Source organism: Labeo rohita, chromosome 18 (genome assembly GCF_022985175.1).
Source record: "Labeo rohita strain BAU-BD-2019 chromosome 18, IGBB_LRoh.1.0, whole genome shotgun sequence".
In the NCBI taxonomy this organism is placed as follows: Eukaryota; Metazoa; Chordata; class Actinopteri; order Cypriniformes; family Cyprinidae; genus Labeo; species Labeo rohita.
Window position 1 is genome coordinate 27,258,565 of NC_066886.1, and position 14,504 is coordinate 27,273,068.

Consider the following 14,504-nt stretch of genomic DNA (forward strand, 5'->3'; position numbering starts at 1 on the left):
ACTTCCCAACCTCTTGATTCAATCTCTTTCATGTATTCTTCATGGTTTTCATGCTCTGTAAGATCCGGAGTCCATATTTATTAGTTTGCTTCGCCTGGACGTTTGTTTATCTGCAATGAACAAGTTCAACATTTATATTACTTCTTTGAGACTACCTGATTGACACCTCTGGGTAGTCTGCCTCATCTGCTCAAAATTACAGTTCTGACTCTTACTTTCCTTTCCTCGCGCTCTCATTTCGTCCTTATAGATTGATGCTTACTTTGTTCCAGGTAATTTTTTAAGGGTGTAGGTTTCAAAAGGTCACTTTGCAGCTCTCAGTCATTAAGTGTAGAGAGAGGGAACAATGTAAGCGTTGAAATGAAGGCGTGAGAAAGTTCAGCATAAATGAGATTGATTGCCTTTCCTTCCCCATGTGAAAACACTTCAGCTAACATTGAGATCAATCTCTTGCGGCTGTGAGCAGGGTTTTCGGTTTAAGGAACTCTACCTTTAGAGCTTGTATATTTCGTTTTGGCACATTTATGTGGCTGTTGGAATTTGAATGTGAAAAGAAACTCTCTCAAAAACGGTACTTTCAGTGTTCTGCTTAAAAGTGTATAGTTTTGATTGCACTCCATCTCAAATGCATCACGAATGTGGAAACAACTAGGACACAGATCCAAGACTAAATTATTTAAAAGCGAATGAATGAATGAATGAATGAATGAATGTTCAATAAGCAGATCACACTTATTTGACCAAAAATGTCATGTTTCAGACAGTATTCTTATTGTTATTTAAATCAAGCTCTGATATTTAAGGAATAATTCACCCAAACATTTACATTTGCTGTTAATTTACCCACCCATCATCATACAACAGAAAACCTGAGCTCCAGTTTGTCAGAGCTATGGATTACATGCACGACTGCTGTCGATAACTTTTTAATAACACATTCTTGCATCATTTATTGTTTCAGTTCATAAGACCACCATATTTTACCAAGAGCCAAGAGTAATAATTTTGTTTCCTGTACCTACGTTTTAACTCTTAAAGTGATGGCACCAGTTGACATTGTATGAATGTTATTTATTTATTTTTAATGGATGATTTTTCTTTTAAATCTGCATGTAGCTAAGCAGCAAGTTTAAACCCTTCTGTACTAAATGGATGATTGGCAGGTGAGTAGGTGGTCTTGGAGGTACATCAGGATGCATTAGCATTTACAGTTTAAATGCAATGTAGTCACATGTACTTTTGACTACCCCTGAGTGTGGTTTAAGTCATTGGATAACATCTCTATTTAGTACTACCCACTTGAAGTTGCATCACCTGAAGCAGATGTTATTATCAGTTGTTAAACGAAGTTTATGTTATGCTTGCTCTCTATTCAGTAATTTGTAAACGCTTGCTTTCCTGTGTCATTATAAACTGAATGCCGTAACATTAAACCAATGACTCAAGGGTCAGGAAAGGACGCACCAGTATTGACCTTCAGCCCACACTGCCATACATAATAATTATGTTTTTATATAGCTTGTAAAACATCCAGTTATATATGAATGAGAACATGCAAGCCTAGGGCTTTATCAAAAAAGTTAAATACAGGGAACTGCTCTCATTGCTTTAGTTTAGTTAATCCAAAATACCACAGAAAGACTTCAAAGGAGAAGAATTATCAATGAGAAATCAGGTGATTAAAAGTATTCTCATGAAATATTGATCCTCGGCTTTCGTGTTTCAGTAAGATGGAGCAATCCATGGTTTAAAACCTGCTCAAATAAAAAAAAACATTGATTGCTAAAGCTAACAAGATCAAGGCTCAAAATTGCAGTAGACCTTACACATAAACTTTTAGTTTGACTCAAAGAGCACATCTTTTTATTTCAACTGCCAGTTTGTCCACCATATTTTAATGAGTGTAACACAAGAAAGATGTTGTATTCTGTTGTAAAACAATTTTGTTTAAACACTAGAACACAAAACCTCTTTCATAATTGGCTAAACACACACACACATACTATTATTTTTCAGTGCGGCTACCACAAACTAAGATTATTACCTCTAAATAATTTACGCATAGACAGTGTAGTTTATTTTTTGACCATGTTGATCTTTTCCTGTGTTGTTTTACTGAATTAATGCATCGGGCTTTATTTTCTAACGAAGGGAAGAGAGGAAGTAGAAGGGAAATGCATCATGCAATATTTAGTGTGTGAAACAGTCTTGTTAGCAAGCCATGCATTAGTGAGATTAACAACTTCTACATTAGGGGCCAATAAATGATGAGTCTGTTTTACTCATTTGGAAAAGAGGAGCTAATGAGATTCCAGGTCTGGGTTCTTTTAGAACAGCGCAGACAGACACTTTTGACTCAACAAGTTTGGATCCACATTGCATCTTATTCTGGCCAAGAACCGCCTACTTAGAGAGGAAAAGACTGACTGACATCATAGCTCATTTTATTATTAGACATGCGCATAGGCTTTTTTCACTTAATGTACTCCCTAGCAACCATTTAGAGGACCCTAGCAACCGTACTGTAATGAATAAGATGCATCTTGGCACAAGAACACCATAGATGTATGACAGTCAGCTTTTTTTTTTCCAGTCTGTAAGTATTACCCTGGTAAAAACCTAATGACACTTAACAACTGTATAGCAACATGTACAAGCCATATCACAGTACTATAACATTGTAGAAGCATGACAGTTGGAGCTTTCGATGTGGAGAGACAATCAATTAGATAACTGCTTGCCCACTCTAGCAATAATCCAGAGTACACTAACAACCATATGGCTGCATTAATAAGCCATATCTCAGGACCAGAACATTGTAGTAGCATAGGGTTGGCCTTTATTGATTTGGTGCAGTGTAGTGATACCATTCCAACTGTCTAGCAACACCTAACCATCTATGAAAGCTAGCAACCACTAAAATCATCCTAGTGACTGCCTAGCAACCACCCAGAACATCCTAGCAACTACATATCGAAGTCTGTCTGCATAGACTTGAAGGCTTCAAGCTTTCAAACTGTTAGCCATATTTTTTCAAGCCATCTTCAAACTTATTTTATCCATTATATTTTGTAATGCTGTATAGAAGTGGGTTTATCTAAAATAGTTGATACCACAAAAATAGATCAGTGTGGGGAGAAACAATGAAAAATATACAACAGTTTCTGTGACGCTGTACAGAAAAGACAGTTGAAATAAACATAAACATGTGAAGACACTGTAATCAAAATGTCTATCCATTTAGAGAGAGAGGAAAAAAAAGAAAAGTACATCCTGGAACCCACTTAAACCCACTTCTTAAACCCGCAAATTTCTGTGTGTAGTATTTATGACACATGCCTATGCCTTTCTTTCTGTCTTTCTTTCTTTCTTTCTTTCTTTCTTTCTCTTTCAGTCCCAGTTCCCAAAGATTAGCTCTGATTCCCAGTCTCTTGTTACAACAGCGCTGCTACGCTTGATCAGGTGGGCGGGCCTTGTAAGCAGCCAGGCCCCCGCCTTCCCCTGCTCCTCCACTGAGAGAAAGAGCGAGGGAAGAGGAGGGAGGGGTGGGGAGGAGTGAGAAAGAGAGCGAGGCAGACTGACTCTGTGAGCCAGAGAATGGAAGAGCAGTGTGTGAGAGCAAAAGAGAGAGAGAGACAGCGAGAGTACTCTGAGTTTATGAGAGCGCCTGCACACGCATCATCAGAACAGAGTCACTTCAGTTACCGTAGGACAACACAGCAGATTGTTATCACAGCACACTGAGAGAGACTGAACCAGGAGACATTAGAAGAAAGAGATTGACAGAGAGCCTCTCTTTATTAAGAGGGCACATCGGGGGACTGACAATAGCAGCCAACCAGAAGAGTCTAACGTCGGTGTGTGCGTGAACTTTCCCAGCTTGACTTCTTCTCCTTGGTGCCCGAGAGGTCACCACCCCCTGCAAAGTGCCGAGATGATCCCGGAGGTCTTTCTGATCTTGTGGCTGACAGGTCACGGTAAGCTGCCTGGTCTCCTCGTCTCCGCTGTGTTGTGTCCTGTGTCAGTGTGTGCGAGCAGGGAATCTCTGGGAGATGAACTCCGAGGCTGCGAGGGAGTCTCTGCGAGGTTTCGGCTGTGAAACCTTCAGTTTGTGTCAAACAGTTTGAAGTAGTTGCATGACATCTTGTTTGTCTGTCATACAAGTTTGACTGAACCCCAAGATCTTGAATTTGAAAAGGAAACTTGGCGAGGTCAGGCTCTTGACCGAAGCATGTCAAAGGATGTTCAACTCACGCACCGGCGAGCGAACACAACACGTTCGTCATTCGCACGGTTATTCTTAGGCAGCCTCTGAGTCTGTAAACAGTCTGGCTTAGTATCGGCTGACGGATGCTTCCGCTGCTTGCCACCAGGTGGTTGTCTTTGAAAAACAATTGGATTGAATCGGAGGCTGCCACGGAGACCCTCAGAGGGGTCGCCGGCTCGCTCGTACGCTCCCTCTGCGAGCAGCTAAAAGGGGAGGCAGCGACTCGCCAGGGCTAAATAGATTGAGTTGATTGTCTTTTCTCTGCAGCGACCAGTGACCCAGAAAAGGAAGTTCAAATAAATCCAAAAGCCTCAGGACTTCATTTGAAGCCCCTCGTGCTGGAAACTACCAGCGCTGGCTGCTTTGTTTGGGTTTATCAGACACAAAGTCCTCGGACTTTAATTGAATCATCTTACGCTACAGAGGTTCAGCTCATGAAGTATAGCTCATTCTGCACTTCCCAAGCTGTCTTTTCTCCCTTCCCAAGTCTCTTTTTTCCCCTTCACGGTTATCACACAGCGTGCGCAAATCAAAGCCGAGCAGAGTTGCCAGAGCAAACTTAATGACCTGCTTGTCACTCAACTTGTTTCCTCACTCCGACTCTCATTAAATTGTTGCAAATACCATACCCCACGCTCACGATCTGATGGCAGGAGCAGCATCATCATGTAACCCACAGCGTTATAACTTCACACACATAAACCTAGACGGACGCTCTCAGGGAGAGAGTGTGAAACTACTTTGAGGGTGACAATGGAAGTAAAGCATGGGATGTTTCTTCTTGTCAGCTTTATGATCTAGTTTTATGGCAGTATTAGTGTCCAGCAAATAGCCTTTTTTTTATTTTTCCATTGTAGATGGTTTATTTATTTATGAACTGATTTTTATTTTTATTTTATTTTTTCCAAAATGGAAATGGAGAAATGCTAATGCTGATCATTTGATAATACCTTTCGCAAAAACACGGAAGATCCTCATATATGCTATTCTAAAAAAGTTAGGAAAACAAACTGTTTACGCATCAAATTGTTGATTTACGTATTATACTATGAAAAACTGAAATGAAGCCTGAAATCATCATTAAAATGATCATAGTTGTACAACATGGTTGTACAACATGCTAATAATACACAGTTGTCGCCAATAGAAATGCAGTCAGACAGTCTGTCTGATCTCCTTCCCATCTAACTCTTTAAAGCTCTCAGTGCGCAGAAAGCATCATGCACCAGGCGAAGTCGCCTTGTTTTGCTTTGCTGTGCAGTTGAGCTGAGCTAGGTATTGTGGTAATAAAAAATAAAAGCAGAAAAGGCAGGTAAACACGAGATAACGACAAGTGTTCCTGTTGCCCTGCTTTACCCCTGGGGATGGCACTTTCCCCAAAGCTAAACTGTGTTTTACACATTATTGCTGTTTCTGGAGCCAACCAGTGTCAGCGGAAATAAATATATAAGAAAAAGTCCCAGAGAAAAACAAGTCTTTTATTTAGGGGGCAAAAAAGAAGGATGAGGAGAAGTCTGTGTGTGAGAGAGAGGTTGACAAAAAGTCCAATAGCTGCGCTGGGAGCTTAGAAAGACTGTATTGAGTTTTTGTCAAGAGTTGAGGGTATATGTAGGGCACTCTCACTTGCACTCACACACACACACACCTGGTGACAAGCCCTAACTGATGGCACACAGTCGAACAGAAGCTCACCCTTGTGCGGCACAGAAAGCTGTCGCACCACAGGCAAACCTTCTGTCCAAGAGCTTGTCTCTCCCTCTCCTTCTCTTTCTTGTTTTGTTGGACATTTTCTGCCCCTTTCTCACTCTCTTAGTCATAGTTTGCTCATTTTCTGAAAGGCAGCACTTTCTCTACCTTTTCAATCTGTTCACTTTTGTTCCGTTTCACATTTCTCATACGTCCCTTGGATAAAAATGTTGGTTCTCGCCGTATCTGTTTCTTGTCACTGCCAGTGTCAGAAGGGAAATCAGGGACCTTTAATAGAATATTTTTGAAAAAGCACTTTTCATAATCGGATATATTCTTCTTTTCTCATTAAAAATATGCAAAATCCTTAGAACAACTTCAAATTACTTTAAAAGCAAAGGAGATGATATGACTTGTTTTGGGAGAATTAGGTTTATTTATCTCAACCCACATTTTGTTCTTGTTTTAATCATAAACCTCATTAAATGTTATTACATTCACGCTTAAATCAAGGGAAAAAAAACTATTCGCCAGTGGGTTAAGAAAAGTATAACTAAACATAATTCTAGATATATTTTCTGAAAACAAGTTTTATTATTGCATGAAATTGTTTCTCCATGCTTTTAAATTGTTTGAAGGATGTTTAGATATTTTAACTGGAAAACAAGACAAAAATAGAGATGTTCTGCATCTGTCCACGTTAGTCCATCCGTTGTTGCTTTTCTTAACGTGACCCGTTTCCAGTCACTGTCCGTATAAAAAGGAAAATCAGATATTTCTTTCTCTTTCTTTCTTTCTTTCTTTCTTTCTTTCTTTTTCATTGAAATTCTATGAAATAACTTTAATCACCAAAAGCCTTTTCTTAATCAGTATTTTTGTCTGATTTCTCATTAAAAAAAATATGCTTAGAAAAACTACTTAGAAATTGTGAGATGATAGACTTTGTTTAGGTAGAATATCTTGAATTAAGTTTATCTCACCTCATTGTCATTTTCTTGTTTTAATCATAAACCTCATTAAATGTTATTACATTAATGCTGAAAACAAGAAAAAAAAAAAAAGGTATTATTTTTTACACATTATTTTGTAAAAAGTTTGCTTCTCCATTAATTTAAATAGTTTGAATAGTGTGTGTCTACTTGTTTTTGCTACATTGTGGGGACCAAATGTCCCCACAAGAATAGTTAAACCTGAAATTTTTGACATTGTGGGGACCGCAGGCCGGTGTTAAAAATATGTTAAAAAATTATTAAAAATAATAAATGATGTTTATCTGAAAGTGTAACGATGCAAACATGTTTTCTGTAAGGGGTAGGTTTAGGGTTAGGGTTGGGTTAGGGGATAGACAATATCGTTTTGTCAGTATAAAAACTATAGAAGTCTATGAAAAGTCCCCACAATTCACAAAAACAAACATGTGTGTGTGTGTGTGTGTGAAAAAGAATGATTTTCTTGATTTTTTTTTTCCTTCTGTCCCTCAGATGAAAATGTTGCTTTTGTCAACATTTGTTTCCTGTCACCGCCTGTGTCAGAAGGGAAATCATTGTTTTTCATGGCATTTAAAAAAAAAACCAAAAAAAAAAAACATCTCTTTTAATATACACATCCAATACTCTGTTGCAGGACTCATCATTATAGAGTCTCATTACACATTATTCTGCTTTCCCCTCTTGCGCTCAAGTCCACTGGGGGCAGTGTGACATAGATCTGAAGACTCATTCCGGATCTGTCTTTGTCTATCCATATTCCTCTTATCCTCCATCACTCTCTCCCTACCCCCCGTCATCCTCTCCTAACCGCTGCCGTCTTGTTCTGATAGATGAGGCAAATGCTCTTCAGGAGCGTCTGGTGTTAAGTCCCCACGCAGCCAAGGGCGTAAGCTGTGTCTTAACCCTAGAAAGCAGGTCTTAGTGTGTCCGCTGTCTCTCTCTCTCTCTCATTCACTAAGCCGCACCTTAGCAGGCTGGTAATTAAAATGTCACTTTTGGCTGTTTTCAGGCCAAATCACGGCCGTCTTATACAAGTATAAAAGGAATCAAACATCTTAGTGTGTTTCATTGTAGAATGTGTAATAATTTTTCCTGGTCAGACTTAGCAAATCATTCTTTGTAACATCGCAAATCCTTTTTCAACATGGCTGTGGACCAAAGCCGATCAAATGTAATGGATTTTTACATCTCAGTCATATTTCAGGGTTAATTAATTTCATATTTCTGCATGACATTCTGATTTCTTCTTAGGCTAGGCCATTTTTATCTTTGGATTAAGCAGTTTTGTATGCCAGCGATGGTTCCTCATTTCCAAATGACACAAATGCATAGTCATCATGGATGGTAAACACGTATCAGTATTCTTCAGTCCTTCTTGCTGTCATTCTTTATCGACAACCGAAGCAAAAGAGCTGACGCCAGCTCTGTGTACAGATACATATGTAAGTCGTTCAGCAGTAACCACCTACTTTTTTTTTGTTTTGTCGCCTGTGCCTGGTGTGAAGTCTGACCCCCTTAATGTGGGCGACAAGGCTGTGACCCATTTAATACCTTCCCTGTCCATATTAGCCTACTCCCACACTCCACCCAGACGACTAAAATTCTCAGGGAGAAGGATGTTATTTTCAAGAAATAACAGTATATCTGATGAAAACCGAGATGGAATACATGTTTATATTTTATATATTCTTAAACCCCACTTCGTATAAGTGTTTACTGTTCAGAAAGGGTCTGTTTTAAAATATATAGAACTATAGTTCTATTTTAAAACAGAATTCATTGGATATCGAGAGGGATTTTCTCTCTTCAGCTGAGTTGTTTGTACCTCCTCAGATTCAGGTCAAGAGAAGATGGCCATTAATTTGGCCTTGATTCCTGAAATCCAGTGAGAGCAGCTTTGCTGAGAATCTCTGTGCATAAACAAAATGTGTTTACTGGACTTTATTAAGCTGCACCAATGAAATCGGCGCTCTTAACCACAGTAACAGAAACCAATCCCCCACCCTTCATCTCTCTCATCCTCTCCCGCAGCCCTGACCTGTGCCCACCCTGTGCCCTCTGCACTTATGAGAGCCGTCCCTGCGGAAATCTCACAGCCGTAGAGCTGAATTGCTGGATTTATCCAAATTGGTGCACTTTTTGAGAAATGGGCATTATGTGGGATTACATGTCTGCTGAGCGTGATGTTAAGTAATTCAACCAGATGCTGCGGCGATCATGAGGTCACCTGCAGAGCTTCCACTCAGTATTTTTTGTTTATTCCGTAAGGATGGGCAGAGAGCCGGAGGGGGCCAAGAGGGAGGGAAACGTCTCTCTCTATGAACCTGTCAGGCAGAGAGAGCTTCAGAAGAGAACGGGGGGTCAGCCTCCCAGGAACACTACAAGGATTTTGCCACAGATTATGGCAGAGATTAATGCCGTCTAAATTCCGACCTAATACATGGAATCAACAGCAGGAGAGATGTTGTTCCTGTTTTAGATGGCTATACTCTGCACTGAGACTGCCAACATTGTAAATAAATAAATAAATAAAGAATGAATAAAGTCACATTTTATATTTAAATAAGAGGTAAACTAAATGTGTTGTTCAGTCAGTTGGTCAATCAAAGAAGTACACTTTAGCATACTTTTAAAAAGAGGGTGTATTACCAAAATAATATATTTTAAAATAATATACTTTAGTGTGATTTGAATGCTTTCAAACATTTAATTATATGCTGTTTGCAATTAAATGAAAATGAAAAAATAAATAAATAAATAAATGTTTACTTGACCCACTAAAGTAGGATTTTAGTGCATCCTCTTTTTTTGATAATTGATTGTTTTTAAAACTTGGTTAAAGTGTACTGCTGAATGTACTGGCAAGCATTTATGGTAAACTAGAGGGAAAAGTAACTTTTAGGTTGACATTATTACAAAGTGCTCTTTTTTGTATGTACATTCAAAGTACACAAGTACACATAAGTTTATTTCATTAATATTATATTATTTGCAAGTACAGTTTCTTTGCTTTGCTTTTCTTATGTATACTAATAAGTTTTGAAGTGTACTACTAGTGCACATTAAATTAAGCACACTTCTTTTTCACAAGATAAGGTTTGGCTGCCTTGCCAAGCAGCTAGTTTGAGATAAATTGGAATGCCAGTGGATCAAGCTTTCTCTGTGTATTATAGACCTTTCTGATGTTTCTGGAGGCTATACATTTCTTTTTTGTATACTGTATCCTGTGCTGGCTTGGTGGTAAATAAGAGAGTAAATGGCTGACAGGACTTTCGTGTCAGTAGAGATGCTCACAGATGTATGTATTGTGGCAGTATGTGAGACACTGGAGGAATTGGGTTGCCAATCTGACAATGGCTTGCAATCGCTTTGCTGGAAGTTTCTGGAACGGCACAATATTACACCTGAATGAACCTGACGGACTCAGTCTTTGTCTCCCTCAGTCTTCAGCCCTGCCAGTCCGGTGGTTTCACTTCAGTGTGTTACATGGACAGTAGAGTGATGCATCAGCTTTTGTGTGTGTGCTGTATACATATGTGTGAGTAGCTACATTTGTGGGGTAGAGGTGACGGGTTGCTGTGCAACACCAGTTACAGTAGTGAGCCTTAGCATGGCAATATAAATGCTAATCAGTCTTTAAACTTGTACTCTGGGAATCAGAGAAAAACAAGGGATTGAACGCAAGGTGTATACCTGACATTATGATTGCCAAACAGCAATTGCTAAAGTACCTGAGAGATGCTACAGATAGTCAGAAACCGGTAGCATTTGCATTTGACTGTGGCATGGTATCAGTATTGTTTATTGATGGCCACTACACTGTGGTTTAGTTACTCAAGTCTTTCTTGATCTGTTCCAGACAAATGTTCTATTCACAAAACAAGATTACAAGTGAAAATGCTTCAGTGCAGACTTTAAAAGTTAAAGAAAGTTTCTGAAAGCTTTTGACACTTTTGGGGTGTGTTTGCAGGAATACTAATAGCTTCTATGTTATGTCTAGTTCCTCCAAGCAGAACTCAGACAAGTTTTTAGCTCTCAGCCATGTTAATGCTGCTAATTAGCGTGCTAAAAGAGGGATTACAACACAGACAGCAACAGAGTGACTATGCCTCTTTTCCTTGTTCTCTTGCTTGTTCTTTATGACTATTTCCCCACTTTGCATCTGTCTATATGGGCAATATTTCATTTTTCTGGAAGGCTAATTAGAATGTTGGTCAGTGGAAATGGTGGAATGCTTGATACTTGTGTCAGATGAATCCTTCTGTTTTGAGTCTGATATGAATGCCTAAATCAGAAATAAATGTTCTCTGATGTTTCTGGTGGCTTAACTGCATTATGGTGACAACCTACAGGAGGAGCTGTGGAGTGAATCCAGTTAGCAAAAACACCTCAGTTCAACATCAAATTATTGATCATTAGTTAGAAGTTAACCAAACTGAAGTCAACCAAATGAGTAACAAAATTAGCTTACTCATCTTAGGTGGTTAGCTGATCTGCAAGCTAGCCACAGTTAAGACCAGCAAACCACACCTGGTTTATTTTATTTTATTTTATTTTATTTTATTTTATTTTTCCCACTGGGGAAATGTTTAACGAACATTTTTGGGATTCTCCAAAGGAGTCATCATATTTAGGTTATTTAGGTGAATAGAAACTACTGTACAACACATTCATTTCCATTTGCTCCAGTAGCATGCATAAATGAATGAATGAAATACAGACAAATATATATAAAAAAAAAAGATACAAAAAGCAAAAAGCTAGATTTATGATGTTAATTTTGGAAATGCATCACCACAGTCTATGATAAGGGTCCATAGAAAATGTAAATAAAATAAAAGAAATAAATAAAATAAAAAAATAAAGTCATTTGTAGACTGGCACTTGGATCTGAGGTTCTAAATCAGAGGTCATAGCATTTATTCAACTTCATCTTTGATATAAACTCAATAACAAATTAATCTACCATCAATTTATGTCCATCTCACCGAAGGCATTCAGCCAAGATTTAGGACAAAACATGCATTAACCTCAAACATATAAAACCTGTGTTGTTGTTGTTAACTCAAAAGGAACACATATGAGTTGATAAATGATCTATTGAACTATCTGGTGTCATTGATTCGACCCACATAGCAAAAGAGTTTTTTTCTGCATTGAATTCAGTGAGCGAGGGACTTGGCTCTCCACACACCCACGTGTCCTTCATTTTTTTATTTCCCAGTTTTCAGCCTCTATGTTCTCAGCATTGTTGTGCTAAAAAATGTTCACCTCAGACTCAGCGTTGCGCTGAGTCTGAGTAAGAATGCTTCTCTGTGAGAGAGGGCAAACAATGTTAGGCATGCTGTAATTAGCCAAAGCTTTTTTTGTGCGTTATGATGTGGTTTCTGTTAAGCTTCTTTCAGATGGCTCTCCTATTTATTTATACGTATTTTACAGTGCTATCCTGCGAGCTTCGACTTCAAAGGGAGTTTAATAGTGTGGAGTTATTCCATGCCAGTGCGTCGCCTGAAAAAATGCTAATGTGCCATCAGGGTGGCTAAATGATTTGCTATCCTTTCAAACGTGCTGGCAGGGGTTTCAATCTGGCCGGCCTCCCGGGCCAGTTGAGAGTGGTCTCTGCTCGGTCTCCTGAGGACATTAGTGTGAATCAGAGAGTCGGCCAGGAGGCGCTGGCATGCTGTGCCACCGCTTGGCCACGACCCAGCTCTCCACGGCCCTGCCCTTGCCCGCCCGTGAAAGAAACCACCTCTCCATATATATGAATCGCCACTTAGAACAGATTTAATCAACTCCTCGATACCTCTTTTGGAGCTTGGGTGAACAGAAAGGGGTTAACATTGGGGCATAGAACGGCCTAGCTCTTATTGGAAATGGGGGTTGGAGGTGATGCGAGGGTCTGTAGGAAGGCCAGTGATAAAGGTGCTAACGTTCAGAGATTGGATTAAGAGCAGAGTGCCCCCTAAAAGAGAGTGCAGTTTATTGAAGCCTTATCTTAAGTGATAATGTTACCATGAAGAGCAGTATAATAGCAGCAAAGTGGACTGCAGCCATATAAAAGATATGGGGCTGAGGCACAGAGCGAGATGATAGCCTGTGTAAGTGTGTGCGGTCCACACATTACCCACCCGAGCCCGGCAGACTGGGCTGGGTGAGGGTGTTTTTATTAGGACGTTGAGAGAGAAAGGATGTAGGGTCAAAGGAAGCTACCCATCAGTGATCAAGCCTTCAGTTTAAATCACATTTCCTCGAACAAGAGTGAAAGAGGAGCCACATCATACTGCCAACATTAAATTTAAGGCACTACTGCTAGCATAGAGCAGCATCTTATCTAGACCCTTCCCATCAGATTTACGTTGTCTTCCATTACCTGTCCAGTGTGTTTACAAGGTCATGTTTTGTTCCACTGTGACATATAAACACCCAACCAAACACTGGGACACATTGCAAATGTCAAAAGAGCATCTAAAGATACCTGTATGGAAACTTCTAAATGTTGTGTTGGTATTTGTAGCAATTTGGTATGATTGCGCTACTGGTACAGTAGTATTTGACTTATCAGTTGACTCTTTGAGGGGGAAAAAAAGGTGTCTTTTTTGTGTGTGTGAATACTGTGGATAATATGTGAATGTAAATGCATTTGGCTGACTACACTCCATCTGTAAGCTTCCATCTGAGGAGGAGAGATGAGAGGGAAGGAGATGGCGGTAAAGAAAAACAAAACAAAATCGCAGTAAAAAAGCCAGCTTTTGGAATAAAGAGAGGGGAAAGCAATGTTTTGAGATGTTTAGGAAAGTCAAGCGTTCCTGTTTTCCAGCAAGGCTCAGGGGGATTTATTCCTGCTCACGGGCTGTGTTATCTAATTGTTGTCTGATTAGGAACATCAACACACAATACCTCGAAGGTAAACAAAGTTATCCCCTCAGAAAGCTGGAAATGCTCAAAGGGAATGTCACAAATGAAAGGTAACTGAAAATTGTCAAGTTAATCCTTACCACCGATATGTCTATCTGTTTGTGTGCTGACGTACATCAGTATGCGTGCCAGTTTATTGTATGATAATTGTATTACCTCATTTTTTTTTTCATATGCAATCTTTATACAACAGCAGCCAAAAAAATACATACGTACAAACAAACAAACAAACAAACAAGCCAAAAAAAGCAGAGAAGGACTAAAAGAAAGAAAGAAAAGATTTTTCATTGTGGAAATGGCCAGTTGCATAGTTTGCTCTTCTGCAGAACATAGACCAATTTGTAGTAGACGTCACAGTTACGTCACTTGCAGCTGCATGTGCATAGTGTTTGCAGACAAACACTGGTAACAAGTGGAGGTAAACGGGTAAAATCCATGGAATAAGAGAAAAAATAAAACAAATTTGTGCCTTTTGATGTCAAAATCAGAATGCAAATAATTTTTATAGAATACTGTCGTCAAAAACGGCATTTGAAGCTAAACGCATACGTTTAGACGTACATACCGTGGATGGAAACTGCTATGATTACTCGTTTAAATTTTATTTAAACAATAGGTCTACAGAATATTTACATATGCTGTTAATA

The 14,504-nt window shown here is 39.2% G+C and overlaps 1 protein-coding gene across 7 annotated transcripts in view; it reads left to right on the top strand.

The window, feature by feature from the left end:
• The first annotated feature begins 3,614 nt into the window (after positions 1-3,614).
• kirrel3b (kirre like nephrin family adhesion molecule 3b) overlaps positions 3,615-14,504 on the top strand; it is a 237,506-nt gene continuing 226,616 nt past the window's right edge. For all 7 annotated transcript variants that reach the window (XM_051134596.1, XM_051134599.1, XM_051134601.1 and 4 more), the window contains exon 1: positions 3,615-3,977. In XM_051134596.1, coding sequence (XP_050990553.1) covers positions 3,935-3,977 — 43 coding nt within the window. In that variant the 5' untranslated portion in view covers positions 3,615-3,934. The remainder of the gene's footprint in view (positions 3,978-14,504) is intronic.